Source organism: Cygnus olor, chromosome 14 (genome assembly GCF_009769625.2).
Source record: "Cygnus olor isolate bCygOlo1 chromosome 14, bCygOlo1.pri.v2, whole genome shotgun sequence".
Taxonomy (NCBI): domain Eukaryota; kingdom Metazoa; phylum Chordata; class Aves; order Anseriformes; family Anatidae; genus Cygnus; species Cygnus olor.
The window spans coordinates 19,901,160-19,921,550 of NC_049182.1; the positions used below are offsets into that span (position 1 = coordinate 19,901,160).

Below are 20,391 nucleotides of genomic sequence, written 5' to 3' on the forward strand. Positions count from 1 at the left end.
CCTGCACTGTGAGACTTTGCACAGGTGAGGAGAATATTAAAACTGAGGCAAGAAGCAGACAAGTGACACACCAGAGAGCTCACAGGCACCAGGGGCTGAGAGCATCAGAAAGCACAGGAAGCCAAGGGTCCTTGCTTGGGGTCTCTGCTCATCTGCCAGGCCAGCCGTGCTCCTGATGTGCAGGACAGGGTGAGGGGGTGGAGGTGCATTAGGGCAGAGAAAGCACTGCTTGTGAGTGCTGCAGCAGTTAATGTTGTGCCATATACTTCTTAATAAACCAGATTACCATTGAGTTTTGCAAACTGTATTACTTTAATAACATCCATCCACCACAGCAATCTATGCAGTTGAACTAAAGTAGAGCTTCACAGTATTTTCATCATGATTATCAGAAGTAAGAAGTAAGATAGGAGTTCCTGCAGCAAGCCACAGTGTGCTGAAAATCTGAGCAGAAACATGTAGAGGTAGGGTCTCATTTTCTCATTCTCTCTCTCGATTCAGCCCATTGCTGCTGAAGACCAGAACCTGATTATAACTTGGGGACAGGCTGCCCACTCACAGGCCCAGCCCAAAGCCCAATTTCTGTTTTGCCAAGGTAGCAGAGTCCATACAGCAGCAGCCCTGATAAGCAGAGAAACGAAGCTTAAAAGGCAAGACAGACCTGCCCCAACATCTCTAGAGGAGTCTCAGGCAGCCGCTAGAAATGTTGAAGCCAGCACGGACAGGGTAGCTCGCAGGGATGTTTACTGTCTGTATGAGCTGACATCTCTTAGCAAGGACTGTATCACTGATGTTATAAAATGACACTCTATTTCTTCTGCAGTCCAGCTGTACCCTGACCGTGCTGATAGCTGTAGTAGTAGCCTTTTCTGTGATCTTTGTTTTATCTAGGAACACTCTGAAATTACTGCCATCCATTTGCAGGTAGCAGTGAAAACACTGATGAGTGATCCCCAGCTTCCAGTGCCTTGTGCGGCTGGTGTCCACCTCCCAGAAGTGCCAGCCCTCCGAGAAGCTCTGGGTGCTGTACACAGGCAGGAGATCTCTCACTCCGTGCATTGACGGTTGTTGCCACATCAAGGGGTTTGCAGTGAGTTCATAGTCACCTATACTGAATATACCCGTGTGAGATGGTGCAAAAGTCAGATGTTCATGAACTGTAAAAAGAAAAAAAAAACAGTAAAACAGTATTTCTGAAATACAGTATTTCTGATGATTAAAAAAATCTTGAGCCTATCCAAGTTATTAAAAGTATATATAAATTGAAAACACCTTCTGCACCTCTCTTAACTACTCCTACATAATTCCAAATGAAGTGAAAAAACACGATTCAAGATATGCTGATATTTCACAATTTTAACACATCTTTTGCTTTTTGTTTCCAACTAGAGTAACTCCTAGATTTTAGTTTTCATCATTATCCTGCACAGTTTCATTACGTATTTTAAAAAACTCCCCGGATTAAATTTCACACACAGGAGTTGTGTGAACAGTAGCACAGCCATTTTATAAATGCTTTTTTGCTTAGTACCATTTGAAGCCACTTCATAGAACTTTCAAAACTTCCTAGCATAAACCTTCACAAGCAGTTAATTCTGCCCTCAGGAATTTACTAAATGTTCTTGTTCAAACCATCTCTTACAAGTAATACATTTCAATATTGTGACATTTTCTGCCCTGGAAGTTATCCTTTCAGGAAACAGAAAGGATGGCAGTGACTTGGGCAACTAACTAAAACTGCTCGAATGGGATAGGCAATTACAAAACCATGGATCCATAGCTTTCTAGCCAGAACAGTTCTGGACAATGCTTACAGGGACCACAGTGACAGCCTGGGAGTGGCGATACTGTCCTTCATCTGCCAGGGCTGTACGCATGGTGGGTTGGTTAGGTCTGCACATCGCCCACTACCACACACACCCTGCAGAAACCTTTCCACCCCAGCTGTTGCTGGGTCCTGACTGCCGGCTCACTGTCAGCAAGGGATAACATGAGGTCACAGTGGCATGGGAACCACATTTTTTTTAATTCAGTTGGACAAGCATCTCACTGTGTACATTGGACAAGACTGTACATTGGTCTTTCAACACGGCATAAAAGAGTAGACTTATTTACATAGAAAGAATAGATTGTTTACATTTTAAGACAAACTCCACCTGCTGCTGCGGAGTACTCACCTTTCCTTGTGCTTTGAATTAAAGTTACACAACCCACTTTGATGCTACTGACAGAAGAGGTGTTGCTATTCTCTTCCCTTCATCCTCCCAGAAAATTCCTGGGACCTCTGCACCTCTTTACCCACAGACCATTTTAACAGGGTGCATTCAAAGCATGTCTCAAAGCACTGAGGCCCAGCACAAGCTCCCCTTTTATGCAGACATATGCAAAAGCCAAATGCAGTGTTACTAATCAGTTCTAGATATTCAGTGTATTGCTGTCTTTTTACAGTCCTTTCTTAAATATTGTTTGTTGACTTCTCCATCTTCCCTCTCACTTAGTGAACTGGTCACTTACCAGGTAATGATTCACTTGAGAAGTCTACCTTCAAGATGAATTGCTGGAAAAGTGTTAGAATAGCCTCTTTTGTTGTTTCACCTAAAATAATGGGTGGCTTTGGCAGTTTTACAGCAGCTTTTTCAGGAACCAGCTTCCTTATCCTAGAACATGCAGAAAGGCATCAGAAGAGCAGCAAGTCATGGGAAGACCATCCCCAATCCTACCCCTGAGCCAACAACTGAGCCAAGCAGAGGGCAACGCAATGTGGAGGATAACTCAGAATAGAAGCTCATCTGTCCTTTGCGTGCCCACGCAAGGACCTAAATATTCAAGAATTGCCCTCAGAGTTGGTCTCAAGAGCAGGTGCTGATGGTAAAGAAAGATAACTCTTGTTGTATGTGGAGGTTCACACACGACTTCAGTCAAAATTCTGGGGCTTCCCCAGATCTCTGATGAAGTCAGGCGTAGTGTGTGCAGTCAGCGTGCTGAAGGGGTGACCAGTACGAGCCCAGGGCCTGCTGTCTGTGCAAAATGGGCCAGCAGCCCGGGACTGATGGAGGATCAGCCATCAGCAGCAGAGTGAAATGCAAAAATAGACCACCCAGTGAAGAGCTTACCTGGCTTGTATCTCTGTCAAACCCTGTAAAAGACATTTTGAAAGCAGAATTAGCATAATGCAAGCAAAGGCCAACTCAAGAGCTGCAGTATCACTGGGAAGGGAGAGGCTGTTAGGTACCTTAGTGAAAAGTAGTGGGTCTTTCTGATCTCTCAGAGCCTCCAGCTCCTGTAGATCATGGCTGGTTTCATCCTTCCTCTCTTTGTATGTTTGTATCTGTGCCTGAATTTGAGAAAGCTGTTGCTCCTCACTGTGACTGAGGATTTCCAGGAGCTCTCCTTTTCTGCTACCCAGCTGCTTATACATCTCATCAAAGAGATTCTCTAGCCGATTCCTTTGCAAACTCTCCGCAGCCTTTTAAGAAAACATTTTCAAAGCTGTTAGGGACAGAATCTTACATTTTCCATGCGAACTCTGACTCAGAAAAGAGCCTGCTCTTTTTTGTGCTTAAGGAAGTATTCCTACTTTTTCCACATGGCAACACGCCAACCCCAGCTCCTCTCTGCTTGGATTTCCAGTGCTGGGAAGTTCACTGCTCTCAGCAGGACCAGAATTGTATTGCAGATGAAAAAGCAGCAGTTCTTGCAGGAAGCTTGCTCAAGGCTTTCCCCTATACATATCTTTCCTTTTTCTGCACTGGTATTTTTCTATGGATCCTTATTATTGTCCTTTCAAGGAAGGGTGAGGAAAAACGCTTTATCTGCTTACTGCCTCCACCAAGCTGCCGTCAGTGTTGACAAACAGCTACACTGCTGCAAACAGGACGCTACCAATGGGTACAGTTCTGCCTTCAGACTAGAAGGGAACATTTGCCTTTCCTGAGGACAGGACTTCCAATCCCATCACTTCCACTGTTGGAGGAAGTCAAGTACCAATTCTGCCTAAGCAGAATGAAGTAGGATTTGGAGACCTGTATTAAACTCCCTGCTCCCTCAGTTTTTAGCTAGGCATTTGTGTGCTGAGAGCAAAAACCAAACACTTTGGGGCAATCTTTTAACCTCATGACTACCAACTTCTTAGATCCACAGGCTGACCTAATAGAATTTAGATCACTATAAAGTTGTCTTCATCTTTCCCCTAAAGATTTCAAGGTACTAAGGCTGGGAAAAAAACAAACTACCACCACCAAACAGAAGGCATGGACTCAACAACAGCTTTCAAGCTCAAAGGTCCTTTGTAAACTGAAAATGTATTTCTCAGACTGATAAGAAAGTTGTTCTCCAGCCCCCCACAAGGAAGAAACCTTGGAAATTTCTGAGAAACCACCAGGAACTAAAAAGCTTTGGGATCCATGATCAGGGGAAGGGAGAAAGAAAACCTTATCTAATCAGCTACAAGCATAAACCATCCCCTAGGTAATATGGAATCGGGGAACAAACCTTTACGTCCTTCTTTTGTTTCAGCAGATTTTCTAAGCTTCTATTCACTTCAGCTTCATATTTTTTCACTGATTGCAGAGTTTTAGGAAAATCATTCTGTGAAAAGAACCAGATGGAGATAACAGGACAGGACAGACATACATGCACCAGATCAGCAATTTTATGGAAATGGGTTAAGCTAAACCTGGAGAAACTTTGTTCACTGCATGCTCTCAACACAAACCAATGCAGAAATCTTTTACTGGAAGATTGTCCCTGACCAAAAAACATGATTCTGAGTGCGGGAAAGGTATTTGCAAAACAAAAACTGTTCATGTGCGAGAGACACACCGAAAGCTACTTTTATTGGTGGCTGCTTCCTTTCTCTTACTCCGCCATTAATTTCTGTTGCACAAATGCAGCGCAGGATGATTTTCCTGTTTGAAAGTGAAACGAGAACCAAAACCAAAGCCACAAGCTCTCATTCTCACCAGTCTGGCTCCTCAGGATAGGAAGAAAGGGTTTATATCCTCTTGATTTACATCCCAAGAGGCAAGCCCGGAGTCAATCTGTGGCAAAACCAGACCTGGGGCTAAAAGCCAGATATCCCAAGAAGGGGGCTTCGCCCCAACCTGAGCCTGTGCAGGATGTTTCATCCCTGTGCTGCAGGCAGCTCTCCATGCCACAGACCTCATGGTTTGAGCACCCCCTGTCCAGGCAGCCTTCCGGCAGCCTCTTACCTGCACTTGGTCAAAAGCCTCTTCCACACTGATGATCTTGTGGCTATTGTGGGAGCTGGTGACACAGCACAGTACGCAGATGCAGACCGAGTCTGTCACGCAGTAGCACTCCAGCAGTTTGCCATGCCGGGGGCATCTCCTCTCTGCCAAAACATGGACATCACAGGGCTCCACCAGGACATGGTCTTTCAGGGAAGCCTTTGTGCTGTGCTTGTCCAGGTGGGCTTGGCACAGGGACGTCTCGCAGCTCAGGCAGGTCTTCACCGCTGGCAGGGGCTTCTCAAGGCAGAAATCACACACGACCTCCTCGTTTTGCTGGCCTGAACTTTCTTCCATCTCTTCACATTGCACTTGATGCTTTTCTTCCTCTCCGTGAGTGCTGTCTTGCCCACAGGTATCCAAAAACTTCTGTACTACGTTGCAGAGCTGGATGTTGGGCTGCAGCTCCGCAGGGGGAACTGCCTGGGTGTTGCACAGCGGGCAGCTGAAGAGGCTGTGTGGGCAACACCGAAGTGCCTCCTGGATGCACTCCTTGCAGAAGCTGTGGCCGCAGGCGAGGGACACAGGGCTCCTATAAATGCCCAGGCAGATAGGGCAGGTCAACTCTTCCTGCAGATCGCTCACTGCGTGCAGCTCTGCCATGGCATCTGAAAAAAGTAGGCGTGGAAATCGAGCGAGGGCTGAGTGCCAGAGGGAGGGGACTGGTGGGAAAAGCAATCCTGGGAGGCCAGTTTCCTATAACCGCCCGGAAGCAGGAAGCTGTCACCATCTCCTCCTTGCGAGGACATCCTCCTGCATCCTAGCAGCTTGCATGTCCCCTTTGAACATGCTGCCCAGCCTGCGCTTGCATCTTGCTTCCCCAAAAAGCCGCCAGGGGTTTCCCATCCCTCCCAGGAAGAATCCTGCACAGCAGCTTCAGTACCGGGAGCTTGGCTGCTGCAAGCAAAGCACAGCAAATAGTCAACCCCTGCTTAAATCAGGGGAGCAGCAGCTAAGAAATGGAGCTTTCTATCTGTACCTGATGTAACTTTACTTTTTGCTAGTCCTCTTGGAGAAATTCCTTGAGATAACATCTCAAGATCCTCCATCCTTAAAGCCTGGCCCTGCATCCACTTTTTCCAGCTCCAGCAGGTCCTTACCTTCCCTCTATTTGAGTACAGAGGGACAGGAAGAAAAAAATGTAGGAAATCGTCTCCACCTGCACTTCATCCAGGTGGGTGATCCCAGCCCAGATCCTCTGCAGGTGGCCGTGAGAGGGGCTGCTCCTGTCCTTCCCCGCTCAAGTGGCTACGTCTTAGGTGTTAGTTCCTCCTGGAAACAGAAGGGAAGGACACGCTTCAACTCCCTCACTTTGGGAGCAGGGGAGAGAGGAGGATGGAGACACCTTATTTTTACTGTTCTGAGAGCTGCTTCTCTCCCTGTGCTCTCTCTGCGGTCTGGTTTCTGCCAGGCGGCAATGCCTGGGGCTGAGCTTCTGCTCCGCTCCTACAGGCATGCTCAAAGCCCTGAGCGGATGCAAGGAGAGGGAGAACAGAATGTGCACAGAGGGTGGAGAAGCAGGGGATTTCTCTACTCAGGGAGTTCTCTACTTCAGGATTTCTCTTAAAGTGGAGATGGGTAAGAAATAGATCGCAGAGGACGAAGTGTCACAGGGGTTGAAGCAGCAAATGTGAAGGAACAGCTAGATTCAGTCCCTGCTTGAGAAATCTGTAATGGCCTATGATGCCTTGTCTTGCTGTAACTTCAAGTAAAATTAGGGTTAGGAGAAAATGTGACTTTCCAACCAGCTCTACTATGAAGCTGAAAATGATGTTAGCACTTCGTTCCATCTGCTTTTATTTGTTTTAATTTATACATCTGCAGAAATGTCCCGTCTGTCCACATGTTTTGCCTTCCTCTTTCCCTAGTACTGTTTCTCCATGTAGCTCATAAGCTGGGCTGAAAAGTTCAAGGCTTTCCTCTTCCTGTCTTCTGAGAAGCTTTAGCACAAATCCTACTGTCAGTAACAGTGTCCTAGCAAAAGCTGTCCCTGTGAGACCCTTGTGGCAGAGCCCTTAGTGTCCGAGGTGCCTGCAAAGGCTGGTGGTAGTGGGCTGCTCTCGGCTGCTCCTGGATTCCTGAGGTCTTGCTAAAGATGTATTGCTCTAACCAAGATTTCTGAGGCAGTGCCCAGGCAATGTTTTTGTGCTTGATTAAATGCCCTGAGGAGAAAGTTATTTTAGTTATTTTTCAAGAATTTATCTTATAAACCTCTTCCTGATGATATTCACTTCTTGGTCCTGTCTGACTCGCTGCACCTGCTGGGGAGGGGCACAGCCATTCCCTCCAGATCATAGAGGGCAAGCTCCTTATTAGCTTGCTGCCCATTGCCTGCTCCCTAATGCTTTCTTATGACCTTGGCCCACTGAATGCTTCAGAGATCTTCTGTTCTCTCCAAGCGACGTTTCTTCTCATTGCCAAGCACTGTGTGTCCTTTATTATTTTTCTCTCCTCCATGGAGTCTGTGGTTTCACTTTGCGGTACTGCTGATCGCTTTTCCCCAGCTGTGTCAGACACGACAAACACTGCATTCAGCGCTCACCTGGCCTTGCTGTCCACTTCCCCCAAAATGCAGAAAACTGCTACCTTCTGTTGCCTTTCCTCACCTCCAGCGTGGCAGAACTTGCGTTTGCAAATGCTGCACTTTGTACCTATGGCACCAGCTGACTGCCACATTGCTGCATGCATCCCAAACCAAAAGACCTGGTCCTTCTCTGCGTGGACCCCAGGAGGGCTGCATTAGGGCTTGCCCCCTGCAGGAGCCCGTGGGTGTTTTGTGGCTGCTGTGGGTTTCTCACTGCACCCTCAAGGCTGAGACAAGCTGGAGCTGCCCCACGGCACGCTGCTGTGTGCGCTGCTGGGCGTGCTGCCTTCAGTCAGACTGGCCTGAAGTCTTGCTTCTTTAGCCTTGATTAATTAACGTTATTAATCCTTTCATTTAAGAAAGAATTAATCTCCTTAATTTCCTTCAGGAGTTTGGATAGCCAGAAGGTGCTGGAAGCTGCAGATAATGACCACTGTAAATAATCTGCTGCTATCTCCTGAGCCATTTGCAGGCAGCCTGCGTGGCGTAATGGTGTGCTGCCTCAGCCAAACAGGCTTTTTAGTTATTCCCTTTGGACTCTGTTCCCTTTGGCCATGGCAATGACAGTCCAGGCCCTTGTTTCTTGCCTGTGTTCCAGATCAGCCATGTGTGGAAACCTGAGTCAGGCTGCCTGCAGGAGAAATGCTTTTGTACAGGGCGCTTTGGTGCTGCGATGCCTTATCCCACCATTTTGTAGGAAGCCTCCTCCTGCACCTACAGCCCACACCTTTGTGCGGAGTTTGCTGCTGACAGGGGAAGGCCTGATGTTAGTTTCCCAGATTAGTTTTTTAATGTCCCAGCTTGAAACGCTGCAACCCAGCAGCTCTTCACAAAGTCCCTTGTTTTCTCAAGGCTGGGTCCCTGGGTTTGTACCAGCTCACAGTGTGCAATGAGGTGACCAGCTCTGCCTAACTGTGACAAGAGGCAGCTTCAGTGTCTCCCTTTTTCCTGGAGGGAGGGCTAAACTCAGCAGCGGGGCACAGCTAACATCACAAGAGAGCAACAGCTTAGTTGCCAGCTGGGATCATTTTTCCACATAATTTTGAAATAAAAATTCAGAGATGGTTGGATTTGACTGATTGCAGAAACCCAGCAGAAGAAAACTGGACTTGTGTTTCCCAGACGTGAGTGTGAAGGACTGAGGATGCTTCCTGAGCCACGTCCCTTCCTCCGCTGCCATAGTGTCCAGTGGAGAGCCCCCAGCACATGGGGACCACACGAGTTCGCTGTTCTCTTTGGACAGCTGAGTTACTGCCTGGACCTGAAACAAATGGCTCGCGGTGATGAATGGAGATGGTGCTGATGACAAAAGGGTTTTCACCCAAGAGTTTTTCCATTTAGCAGTAGTGAACTAAATCCTTTCCCTGCCTCTCTCCAGGCAGATGCTGATATTTTGCAAACCCACTGACGTGAAGACTCCTTGTGATAGAAAACCAGCGTAAGCTGATACGGAGTGTGCCAAGCTGCAGGTAAATCTAATCCCTCTCTGTGCCCTTCTCCAGCAGGCTCTGCACAGGCAGCGAATCCTCAGTGCTTTAGGGTACTACCAAGAGCCTGGGGCATTGTATGTTCCCTTTTCAGCAGGATCAGGTCCTGAGCATGTATGCAGTGCCACAATTTCCCTCTAAAATCATAGGATCATAAAATCACAGAATCCTTTAGGTGTTGGCAGTGGGGAGGTCTCTCCTCTCTGCCCTGGAGGCTGGTGCCCAACGAAGGGCAGCTCCCTGCACATCTGAGCTCTCTGCCTGGCTGCAATTCCTTCAGTGCTCAGCACATGTGGGGTCCTTGTGGCTGTCGACCTGAAAGGGAAGCAGAGATGCTCAGACACGCAGAGCCCCAGAACGTCTGCAGGAGCGCTCTGCCCGCACCTCACCCACTGCAGCCGCTGCACAGCCATTGTGGCTTGCCTGGGGCAGGTCTGCTCCTGCTGCAAAGCTTGCCAAGGGCTGCTCAGCCCATGCCAAGTGCAGCCCCCTGTGCAACGCAGGCAGCCAGAGCCTGCAGATGAAGGGAGCAAGACACCCTCGCTCTGGCTCGGCAGCGGAGTGGGGATTTGAGGAGGGAGATCTGTTGGGGAATGGCGTCTTCTTACCTGCTGGAGGCTGCTGAGAGACACAAGAGATCCAAGTCTGAAGAGGTACTTGGAGGTACAGACCATGTATGGAAAAATAAAATGTATCCAGCCAAGGACTGATGAGGAGAGAAAGAGGGAACAGAGATTGTAGGACCCAAAACTGGCAACACCTAAAGTAAGCTCTGCACCAGCCCCTAAAGATGCACAGTGAGCACAGAAGGCAGGAGCTGGGTGGAGAGAGCAAAGCTGGGCAGGGAGAGCAACAGCAAGCTGGGAGGAAGTGCCTGCAGGTGAGCCAGGCAGCTGCTGCAGGCAGAGAGGTCGGTGCTCCTGGGCGAGCGGGCAGACGTCCTCGAGCTGGCAGGAGGCAGACACCAAACCTTTCCCCACTCCTCCCTGCAAAGGCACCTGCCAGACCTGGCCAGCGAGCTGGGATGGAGAAATGCTGGGAGTGCGCAAATGCACGTTACTTTACGTGAAGCCTCCAGAGCTCCTGCCCAGGACCTCGGGCGGTGCTGGCGCTGAATTCCCCGCCGGAGAGCGGGGAGCTCTGAGACGGTGGCAGCCTCGCGCTAGGCTCCGCGGCAGGGACAGCCCCGTCCCAGCACAGCCAGCCCCGCAGAGCCCAGGGCACGTCAGGCACCAGATGCTGCTGCCTGAGGCACGGATGGATGCCGACACTAAAAGGGCAGTCCAGGACAGCTGGTCAGACAGTGAAATGAATCCCAGGCAGCAGCGGTGGTGTTTCCCAGCACCCCAGGCCCAGTGCTTTGAGACCAGGGGGCAGTTGTACCTGCACAGCTCAGCCCGAGGCAGAGGCTGCTGGCACAGGGCAGCACGGCGGAGCTGCCCTGCTTACCCAGCAGCGTGGCAGCTCTGTGAAGCCTCCAGCAATGTTTGTTCCCTCCCCACCTTCATCCTGGGTGGCTGAAGGGGCTGCTCTCTGCTCTTCTCACTGAGCTGCTGCTTTCCCGCTAACGGCAATCCCTGCACTCCTCCGCTTCGGGTGTCAGCACCTGGCTCCCAGTCCCTGCATTCGCGTGTCCCTTGCCCTTGGCACTTCCGAGACCAACCAGCTTCAAACCACGCGTTTGCTCCGTCACACGGGTATCCTCCAGGTGCTGGCACTGAGCCAACAGACCCCCGTGAGGGGGATGCTGTTGAAGGTCAGGCATTTAGAAGATGCTGAAGATGCTCCCTCTCGGACCAAGGGGCAGCCGTCATCTCACCCAGCCCAGCTCTGCCTGCAGGTGGGGGCACGGCCACGCTGCCCTCGTTGCCCACACTGCCGGCCAGCCAAGGGCAGCAGCAGCAGTTGTCCCTACGCCCAAAAGCCAGCTCTTGACTTCTTTTCTCCTCCCACAAGGCATGCTGAGCCTGGTTCAGGAGATAAGGCCGCTTCTGTTTATCCAGGGTGAGCAGGCATGCAAGCTACAACCAGAGCAGCGCCCAGGCTTGTGAAAAGAAGTTGTTTCATCAGAAAGTTATGCCCAAAGGATGAACTGCCCTGGTATTGTGGCTTTTGGTTTCTTTTTTTCAAATGGATGAAACTAATTGTTGGACTAACAGAGCTGCGGCGTGGATTTAGCTATGTATTCACGACCAGCTCCCCACAACCCTTAGGTCTGCTTGCAAGATAATACAGAACAAACAGCACCAGCCCTTGGTCCCCAGGAGCGCTGGGGTCAGGACAAGTGCTGACCACGGGTGGGTCCTTCCCACGCCCCCTCCTCCCCCACCCCTGGCCTCCTCCAGCCCCAACCCGGCCACCCAGCCGCAGCTTTCCATCAGCTCCTTGGCTTTGCATCTGTCGAGGCACTCGCCCAGCCTTAGCAAAATGCTCGCGCAGGGACCGCGACCCTGTGGCCAGTGCACCATGCGCCGCGCTGCACCCCGACATCCCGCTGCCAGCCGGCCACGAGCGCTTTGTGCAGTGCGAAATGCCTCCTCCAGAGCGGGTTTGCACCGGTATCCGAAGCACCAGCAGCACAGACTTGTTGCTCTTTTTTTTTTTTTTTTCTCCCAGTTTATAGTATATATGTTATTGTTTATTTATAGGCAGATCACTTCACTATTTACAGTACATGAGCGTAGAGATTCTACAGTCTTTGTGATGTAAACAAGTAACTCCACGGCAGGGGAGTCTGGAAAAAGAAGCCAGTTCTGAAGTATTTACACAATTTAAAATAGAACTTTTATACCCACCGGATAGATATAGATAATACATTGAGCGATTTGGTTAAATTATCTATGAAACTATAGAATCTGACAATGTAAAAATACAAGAAAACGTTCTCTCGTTTTAGAAGGTAGACAGTTAAATCACACTAGAAATAAATCTCTTTTTAAAAATAATAACAATAATAATAAAGGAAAGGCATAAGAATTCATGCCATCTTTTAAGATTAAAGTATATTACATAAATAAGGACACAATGGAACGGAACTGGGGAAAAAATTAAGTGAAATATAAAAAACCGCTACCAATTAAAAAAAAAATACTAAAAACTAGATTCTTAATCGCAGAGGGATCAATTCTGCCACTTTTGCTTACCCTGCAAGTAGAAAATCACAGACTTTAGTAGTACTTACTCAGCGTGAGGAAGGAGGCAGAATTGGCCCCTAGTAATTATTAGCAGTGTCCTTTTATTCCAAAAAAAAAAAAAAAAGAAAAAAAAAAGAGAGTTTAGCTTTTATTATAAATAACAAAGCAGATGTGCCCCTTTTTAGGTGAAATTCTTGCACCTTTCTCAAGAAATGCATCAGTTTAACCTTTCTCTCTCTCACATGCATACACATACTCCCTGCCCCGTCAGTGTGCACTGGGTTTGGCTCTGCTCAGTAATGCCCTAACCGTGCCAGCCTGCGCTGCCCGCGCTGTCCCTGGCTGCGGCTTGAGGAGGGACGAGGAATGAGGCCCAAAGGCTGCATTTGGTTCTCTATTGCTTCAGATTGTCGGGGACGGTCTAAGATAGAACAGAAAGGGTCTCAGGGCTCGCTATGAACAATGACGTAGCTCTGTATTCAGTGTAACTCCAAAAAGAAAGAAAAATACAAGAAAAAAAAAAGAAAAAGAAGTGCTGGTCTGTAATGCTCCTTCGCACGGACCAGTGCTGAAACCAGACACTCGGACTGTAACGTGGTGGCTGAGCTGCTGTTTCCACAGGGAAGACATGCAGCCCAGCAAGCTGCGCTGGGTAGGAGTCGGGATAAACCTTTCCTTTGGGGCAACATCGAACGTAACACCCAGGATTGTCCTCTGCATTCAGCCCAGACATTCAGAAACATTTGCTCCTTTCCTACGGAGCCCCAGGAGTCTGCTGGATTCCAGCCAGGAAACCTGGTATCCCACCGTGAACAATGAGATTTTATGGGGCAACTCTGTGCAAAAAAAGCGAATGGGCATTTTATCACCAGACTCTTCACATTTAGCGTTTCCCCGCAGTACTTACAGGCAACTGTCGGGGGACATTCTATAGTTATATACTTTTTTTAAAAAAATAAATCTCCTTCGTACTTATTGCCTACCACAATATACCCTTTTGCTCCCAGTTCCTCTTGGATTGGGGCCCCTACCCGTGGGCAGGGCTGGGCCCCAGCGGCGAGGGGCGCCGGGTTCCCTTCCCTGCATCCAGCCCCCCCTGGGCAGGGGGGGTCTCTCACCCACCCCTGCCCAGACCCCCTTGCCCCTAGAGCACTGCGAGCTAATGAAAGCTTTCTACTAAAAAAATAAAAATAAAAATCAAGTGGGAACTTACTTTTCACCACTAACCCTGCATGAGCGATTCTGGACCCAGCAGGCAGTCACACCTGTGCTTCTTTAAGCTGAAATATGCCCTCCACACTCGCCGGGTCCTTAAAAGTGGGGGGAGCCATGGCGGCAGGCAGCATGCCCCCCCGGGCTCTGCTGCTGCTGCTGCAGCGAGGGGCGTGCGGCCACGGGGAGGGTGCCTCAGCCCTGTATGGTGCATCCCGAGCACCTCTGTGCGTATTGCATCAGTGCAGGAGATATTTCTCAAGGGAGGAGGGAAAAAGAGCCGTCGAAATTTAAAGGAGGGGGAAAAAAAAAAAAAGGAAAACCCCAAACAAGAACAAAAATCCGTTTATAGGCTTCAGGCAACACGAAGACCACTTATTGCATCTCTTCCTATCCTAAGACTGCAGTACTGATTGGCTCTGTGCATTATGAGACCTCCCTGCTCGGGAGTGCTGTACCCGCTGCGCAGGAGCTCCGCGATGGTGGTGGGCTGCTGGCTGGCACGGGAAGCCACAGGAAAGCAACGTCCAATTTCGGATTGGGTACACAGAAACCAACGCTGGCAAAGCGCCTGAGGGCTGCCCCGGGAGAGGGCTCCTCGCGGCCTGGGCAGCCCCCACTGCGCTCGCCCCTTCCCCTCCACCACGCTTGATGCATCCTCCAGCTGGGAGCGGCCCGGGGCTCGGTCCCACCGCGGCTGAGCAAGGAGATGGAAGAATTCCACTTGGCTTTTTTTTTTTCCTTTTTTTTTGATTGATCGTTTTCTGAAAAACATCAGCACAGCACAGGACAGTACTACCCACCCTAAATGTGTCGCTATATACATTCTACATAAGCTCTATAGCAATCACATGTAAACATCATCGTTGTGAGGAAATACTAGGACAGAAAAAGGCAAAGCTACAATGAGGCAATTGCCAATAGCAGATGCTCAGTCTCGGCCAGGGTTACTCGTGTATGCTAAGTCAGGGCGGAGGTGGGGAGAGCCTGTGGCAGGAGAGACAATGACCCTTGCTGCTGCTCTGGGCTGAGACCAAAGTGGCGCAAGGACAGCGACTGGCACTGGCAGCAGATTTGGGAGCAGCCGTTCAACCCACCGGGGCTGTCCCACTGCCTCACCGGTTGCTGTCGGAACCGCGGGTTCCACAAGAGCAGCGTGAAATAACCGGGTAATGGTGCTGGTACTGCTGCTGGCACCCCTTCTCCTGCCAGGGATCAGTGTGGGCTGTCAGGGGTGCAAACGCGCCCATGGAGCCAAGGGCCGTGTTGGCAGGGTGTGGGTTCCTGGAATTGAACCTCACGCAATTTCGGAGGCTTTGGTCATACTCCCTGCACGATGAAGTGGTGTCCGCACGGAGGAAATGAGAATAAAAACCCTAAGTCATGTACAGGGGAGACCCCAGAAGACTCTAATCTATCTATTGGCAGAGTTAAGGCTATAATATTCTATCTACATAGGATGGCTGAATCCCTAGTGGTCTCTGTGTCTGGGAAGTAAATGGAGACAATGGAGATGGCTTGAGGAGCCGGCAAGATTTCCTTTCCCTCTGGGAAATGGTGCCTCTGGCCTGCTCTCGGTTGGGGCTCCTCCAACCAGGGGCAGGGGCTCTCCCCCTCCCACCTCTCCCAGAGGCGGGGGGCAAGCTTGCAAGCAAATTTGGCGAGGATGCTGCTTGAGCATGCCTTACATCCAGCGCTGCCGGGCTGAGGGCCCTGGCGAGAGGCGGGGGGGATGACACGAGCAGCGGCAGGCCAGCCAGGAGCCGCAAACACACAGCAAAGCCGTGACGCTTCCTTCACACTGCTGGGCATGAGCCAGGCCGAGGGGGCAGAGGTGACAGCAGAGAGTGTGCCGTGCCAGCGGGGGGGTGCACGGGTCCAGGTTGCCAACGGGGTGCTGGGTGAGCGTATGGCTTATAAGACACCGGCCAGAGGACAGGCAGAGACGAGAAGGATCCTCACGCCCCGCTCCCTCCATGGGCACCCCAGGCCTGCCGGCACAGGGCCGCAGCGATGGCGGCCGGCAGGCAGCAGGGCTGCAGGCCGCCCAGCAGAGGTTCGACGCTGCCTCCTTCCACCACCCCTTTCCCTCGCGCCTGCAGGCTGCCACGGCAGGAGCGGCCCACGGGCCTATGACCAGGCCTGCTCGGCAGCTGGGTGCCGGGGGCTCGCCCCCCGGTGAGGAAAATGGCTTTGGCAGCAGTGGGGGAGCCCCGCGCGCAGAGGGCCCTGGGACACTGCCGGGGAGGCCGGTGCTTCTGCGGCCCAACACTGGCTCTGTGACTCTGCTCTGACCCCCCATTTGCTCAGTGGCAAGTGCCTCATTACAGTGCATAGTTAAAAATCAAGGAAGCGGTACAATAAATCTGAATTACAGTACATCTGAGCCATAAATACATTTTTTTAAGCATATACTTTTTTTTTCTTCCTCTTCTATTAAAAATTAGTTTATAATCCTGATTCTATTCACAATTAACAATTTCATCATCACACACTACGGACAAAAAATGTTATGGTGAACACAGCTGCAACTCCACGATGGGAGCACGGGGTCGGGGCCGGGGTGGGGAGGGGGCCGGGGGCTCCTAGGCTCACCCTAAAACAACCAGTCAGAAGCGGGGAGACTAATGTGTGGCAGTGAGACATCAACACCATGGGGACTCACAGACAGAAGCAGCTTTGTTCAATGTAAACATCGATTGAAAGGGACAGCAGTCTCTCTCTCGCGCGTGCGTGCTCTCGCTCTCTCGCTCTCTCTCGCTTGTCATAGACTGAATAATTTCTTTGAAAACGTAAACATATTGGAAGTGCCTTGACTGAGGTATTGAGGTATTCCTCCAGGGTTAAGGCTGTTACCGATGCAGGCTGAGCTGGGCCTCCTGCAGCAAGCTGTCAAAATCCATGGTCTCGTACTTGCTTTTCACCGGTGCCGGGGAGGACTCCTCCACGCTGCAATCTGGGGACAGCAGGGACACAGGACAGCGGGGTGAGGGACGGCAGGAGGCGGGCAGGGGCGCCGAGGGGCACCGTGTGCTCCCCGCGCCCGCGCACGGCGTCACGAAGCCCCGGCCGCCCCAGCAGTGCTTGCAGGTGATGGCTTTGCCGAGCACTCCCTGAGCTGGGTGCCTGTCCTGGCCTCCTCCTGGGAAGGCACCGATGTTGTCCCGTGTCCAAGAACAATATAAAATGGGAAAACGTGCTGTTTCTCCCCATTGAAAAGGAGAAAACTGCTGTTTGGCAGAGGGGCTCTCACCGCTCAGGTCAGAGGGCAGAGACGCCCGCTCCCACGTTCACAAAAATTGCCAGACCCAGGTGAATTCTGAGCCGCTGAAACACGGCACTTCCCACGTGAGCAGCCAGGTCACGGCAAGTGTGGGCGTCTGCCTGTAGAGCTCCCCAGCTCTTGCATCAGAAGCTGAACAAAGAGTGCCATCACAAAGCCTGTGAAATCTAGCAAATGCCAGAAATAAGACTGCCTAATTGAACAGCAGCTTAACCCCTTTGTGTGTATATTTTTGATAGAGCTGTTAATGGCATGGCTGCATTTTACTTCTTCCTATGGGCTCTCCGTCTCAACCTGTGCACAGGGCGAGCAGGATTTAGGAACGAACCATGCCATGTAGTCAGGCGCAACTGCTTTCTTGCAGAAACCAGGGGGTGAGGAGCTGGGAGCGGTGCTGGGGGTTCCCCTGCAGCTCTGCCCTCCCCACAGTGCTGCACGACTGACATTTTCGTCACAGGGTGCTTGCTGGTTCTTACCTCCTCAGAGTCCAGAATGGCAGATCCTAGCTTATTACGTGGATAATGAGCATTTGCACCTACAGCCAAAGTCAGAGGGAACGCTGTTCTGTGCACATGAAATATTGTCAGGTGCTAAGAGACCAAGCAGTACTTGTGTCAGACTGAGCACCTAGAGGTAAATCAAGACTTAGGGCTTTATTTTCTGGGCATGAAGTGGGCTGCCTTATCTTATGCATGAAGTGGGAAAACAGAACCACTTCGCTACCTGCAGAGGGTGCAAAACTGAAAGCATGGTGTTCATGAAACACCTGAGGATCACAGTGATGAGGGCCAAGTGACGCCCCGATCACATTTCTCTCTCAAGACCAGCATAGGGTTTCACTCCTGTCCATTAGCGAAGGCTGAGACAAGGTTGAGTGAGCCCTGGCTGAGTTAGCGAGGCAGACCTGTGGAGAGCAGTGTGTGCGCTAGCAGAAATCCATGTGGCACCAACAGAGTTAATGTAACTGCAGCACATCTCAATGTCTTCATTTTGGATGAAAAGTACACATGCAATGCTGGGTAATCTGTCCTGTGGAGCAGTAAACAACTCAGATCACCTCTTGGGCTAATGAGCTGTTGTTGACCGCTTTCTCTAACGATGGGGAAGGGAGTTCTCAGCTGGAAAGCATCCAGCACCGTGCAGAAATGCAGCTGGGAAACGATGGGCTGTGCCTTTGCTGAAACCCAGCGGCTCTGGGGTGGGATGCTATGCTTCGCAGCCAACACGCTCTGGGTCTTCACGCAAGCTGCTTCCTTCTCTCCCCCCAGTGCCCAAAGCCATCCAGCTGGGCTGGGAGCAGCTGTGTGAGCCATACAGAGCAGGTGGGCTTTTGCTGCAGGCTGCAAAGAGCTTTTGGATCCTCGCATGACGAGGGTTCAGAAATGCAAGGTGCTGTTACTGTGCCGTGCTGATAAACAGGATGCTTCCAAAGAAGCCTTCTTACCCAAGTCAGCGTATCTGGTCCAGAAGAAGTGCCCGAGGCCACCAGAGCTGAGCTGGAAGGAAGGCTCGTTCCTCTTCCTTAGCGAGGTGCCGTTCTTCAGAGATAAGGCGGCATGCTCTGAATACCGGTAGGTAATGAAGCCGTATTTATCCCCCCTGCGCAACCAAAGAAAGAAGCGGAGATGCATCGGGCTCCACAACCCTGCCCACACAGCTCTGCCCTGTGCCCTGCCACCATCCTGCCGCCCACCCCTGCACCCATGGGGTGGGCTGGGGTGGCACAGGCTTCACCCCTCCCGGCACTGCCCTGTCACTGTCACTCCTAGAGCTGAGGCAGAGGTGACCGCGCGCCCCACGAGCCCAGCACCTCGCCACCCACCTGTTAGTCCTGGACAGGACCTGGCATTCCACGATCTCACCAAACACCTCAAAGCGTTTCTTCAGCTCGCTGGAGCTCATGTTGCTGGAGAGGTTCCTGATGTACACCACCCGGCCTTCCCCCTGCCAGCACCAAGCGAGAGGTCTCAGGCTCCCGACCCGCGCCTCCAGCACTGCCCATGGGTGCTGGACACGCGGGGTGCCCAGGAGCCCTCCGCCCTGGCTGCGCAGCGCTGCCTGGCCCCCAGCCCGCTGCTGTCATAGCCAAGCTAAAGCAGCCACACGCCCCTTCCTCCCTTGTCAATGCCTCCCGTGTCCCTGCAGCCTTTGTACCTTATCCCGGTGAAGTCACCAGGAAACATTCCTGAGAACTTACGGAGGAAAAATTTGACTGTGCTGCAGGAGAAAAATGCCAGATGGGCAGACGTGAGCATGCACGTGTGCGCACAGCAGCGGACAGGAGCTATTTCCCTGCACACGCAGCCCCACGCCACCGCAAATGCCGCACCCGTGCTGCCCCTGCAGCAGTGCTGGTGGCTGCGCAGCTCCAGGGATTCCCCAGCTCGCTGCCCCGGCTGCCAGCTCCGCGGTGGAGACCAACGTGGGATGCGCCGGGAGTTTCTGTGCCAAGGACTCTGTGTATTGCCAATTGCCGATCGCTTCCGCTTTGCTTTAGCTTTGCTCTCTCCCCCAGTCATGTCCCTGTTTAACACTGGCCTCACACCAAGGGATGCTGAAGCCAGGGCTAATGCTCCACCACTGCTTTTCTGGAGCAGGGCACTACTGAGGGCTGCAGGTTGCTTTGTCCCAGCGCGCACGCGGGTGCCGGCGGGAGGGAGCGGCTGCTGCCCCCGGGGCCGGCGCTGCTCCCTGCTCACTTACGATGGCCTTTTCCCGTTTCTTCTCCAGCTGGCCCCGGCTCCCGCTGCCACCTTGACACTGCTCGCCGTTCTCACACCTGCGGAGCATGAGAGACGAGGTCAGCCCCGAAAGGGGAGCCTGCAGGGAATGCTTCAGCCATCAAAAGGGAGGTGAGGCAGCGGGTTTCTGAAGAGGCAGGCAGGTGCCTGACAAATATTGGCAGCAAAGGGGAGATGTGGTCATGCAAAGAGCTTCGAGCTTCTCTGGGCCACGCCACCTCTCTTGCACCTGCCAGGACACTGGAAAGCCCATTCCTTGAAGCCAGAAGCAGTCCCTAACCAGTGTGTGCCCTTCCCACAAATGGCTCCAGCCCCTGCCAGTTGCTCCCAGCATGATGGAAACCCACAGGTACTTCCCCAGATGCTGCTTTCTCTGGCCGTGGCTGATGTTTTTGGCAGCTGCTGCTGTAGTACCAATTATTTCAATGGATTTTCTTTAATTAATTAGCATCTTTATACTCAGACCAGAGAGAGCCAGTGCTGTCATGCAGTGCCTTTGGACAGAGCTGGGAGCGGGGTCCACCCAGGCTCACACACCACCTCCCCGCAGCAGCGAGGGAGGGGACAACCACCATGCCAGGCCTGGCCAAGGGCCCATCTAGCCCAGGACCGACCCCAGCAGTGGCCAAAAGCAGGTTTCTACAAAAGTGTGTGCCCCTAGAGCTGCTGCGAGCTGCCAGCCCCTCTGCTGCCCACCCATA

General features: G+C 51.6%; 2 protein-coding genes and 1 long non-coding RNA gene across 6 annotated transcripts in view; 1 reads left to right on the top strand and 2 right to left on the bottom strand.

Moving 5' to 3' along the window:
• Positions 1-292: 292 nt before the first annotated feature.
• LOC121077790 (E3 ubiquitin/ISG15 ligase TRIM25-like) lies at positions 293-9,630 on the bottom strand. Of its 2 annotated transcripts, XM_040573308.1 has the most exons (7): positions 6,229-6,359; positions 5,211-6,146; positions 4,492-4,587; positions 3,233-3,466; positions 3,114-3,136; positions 2,515-2,657; positions 293-1,157 (listed from the first exon to the last, which is right to left on the bottom strand). In XM_040573308.1, exons 2-7 carry the CDS (start codon positions 5,850-5,852, stop codon positions 676-678), a joined length of 1,620 nt encoding a protein of 539 aa, XP_040429242.1. In that variant the 5' UTR covers positions 5,853-6,146; positions 6,229-6,359; the 3' UTR covers positions 293-675. The 2 variants fall into 2 exon arrangements, with proteins under 2 accessions (XP_040429242.1, XP_040429241.1); XM_040573307.1 differs by having other exon boundaries at positions 5,211-9,630.
• Positions 6,291-20,372, top strand: LOC121077791. Its single transcript, XR_005824311.1, has 3 exons — positions 6,291-6,423; positions 9,212-9,302; positions 19,680-20,372. It is a non-coding gene; the product is annotated as an uncharacterized LOC121077791 (long non-coding RNA).
• Positions 9,714-20,391, bottom strand: part of PPARGC1B (PPARG coactivator 1 beta) — a 46,696-nt gene continuing 36,018 nt past the window's right edge. For 2 of the 3 annotated variants that reach the window (XM_040573305.1, XM_040573303.1), the window contains 4 exons: positions 19,653-19,728; positions 18,772-18,893; positions 18,394-18,548; positions 9,714-16,622 (listed from right to left, as the gene is read on the bottom strand). In XM_040573305.1, the coding sequence (XP_040429239.1) occupies positions 16,519-16,622; positions 18,394-18,548; positions 18,772-18,893; positions 19,653-19,728 (457 nt within the window). In that variant the 3' untranslated portion in view covers positions 9,714-16,518. Of the gene's footprint in view, positions 16,623-18,393; positions 18,549-18,771; positions 18,894-19,652; positions 19,729-20,391 lie in introns of those variants that run through there. The other variant, XM_040573306.1, reaches the window with a different exon arrangement.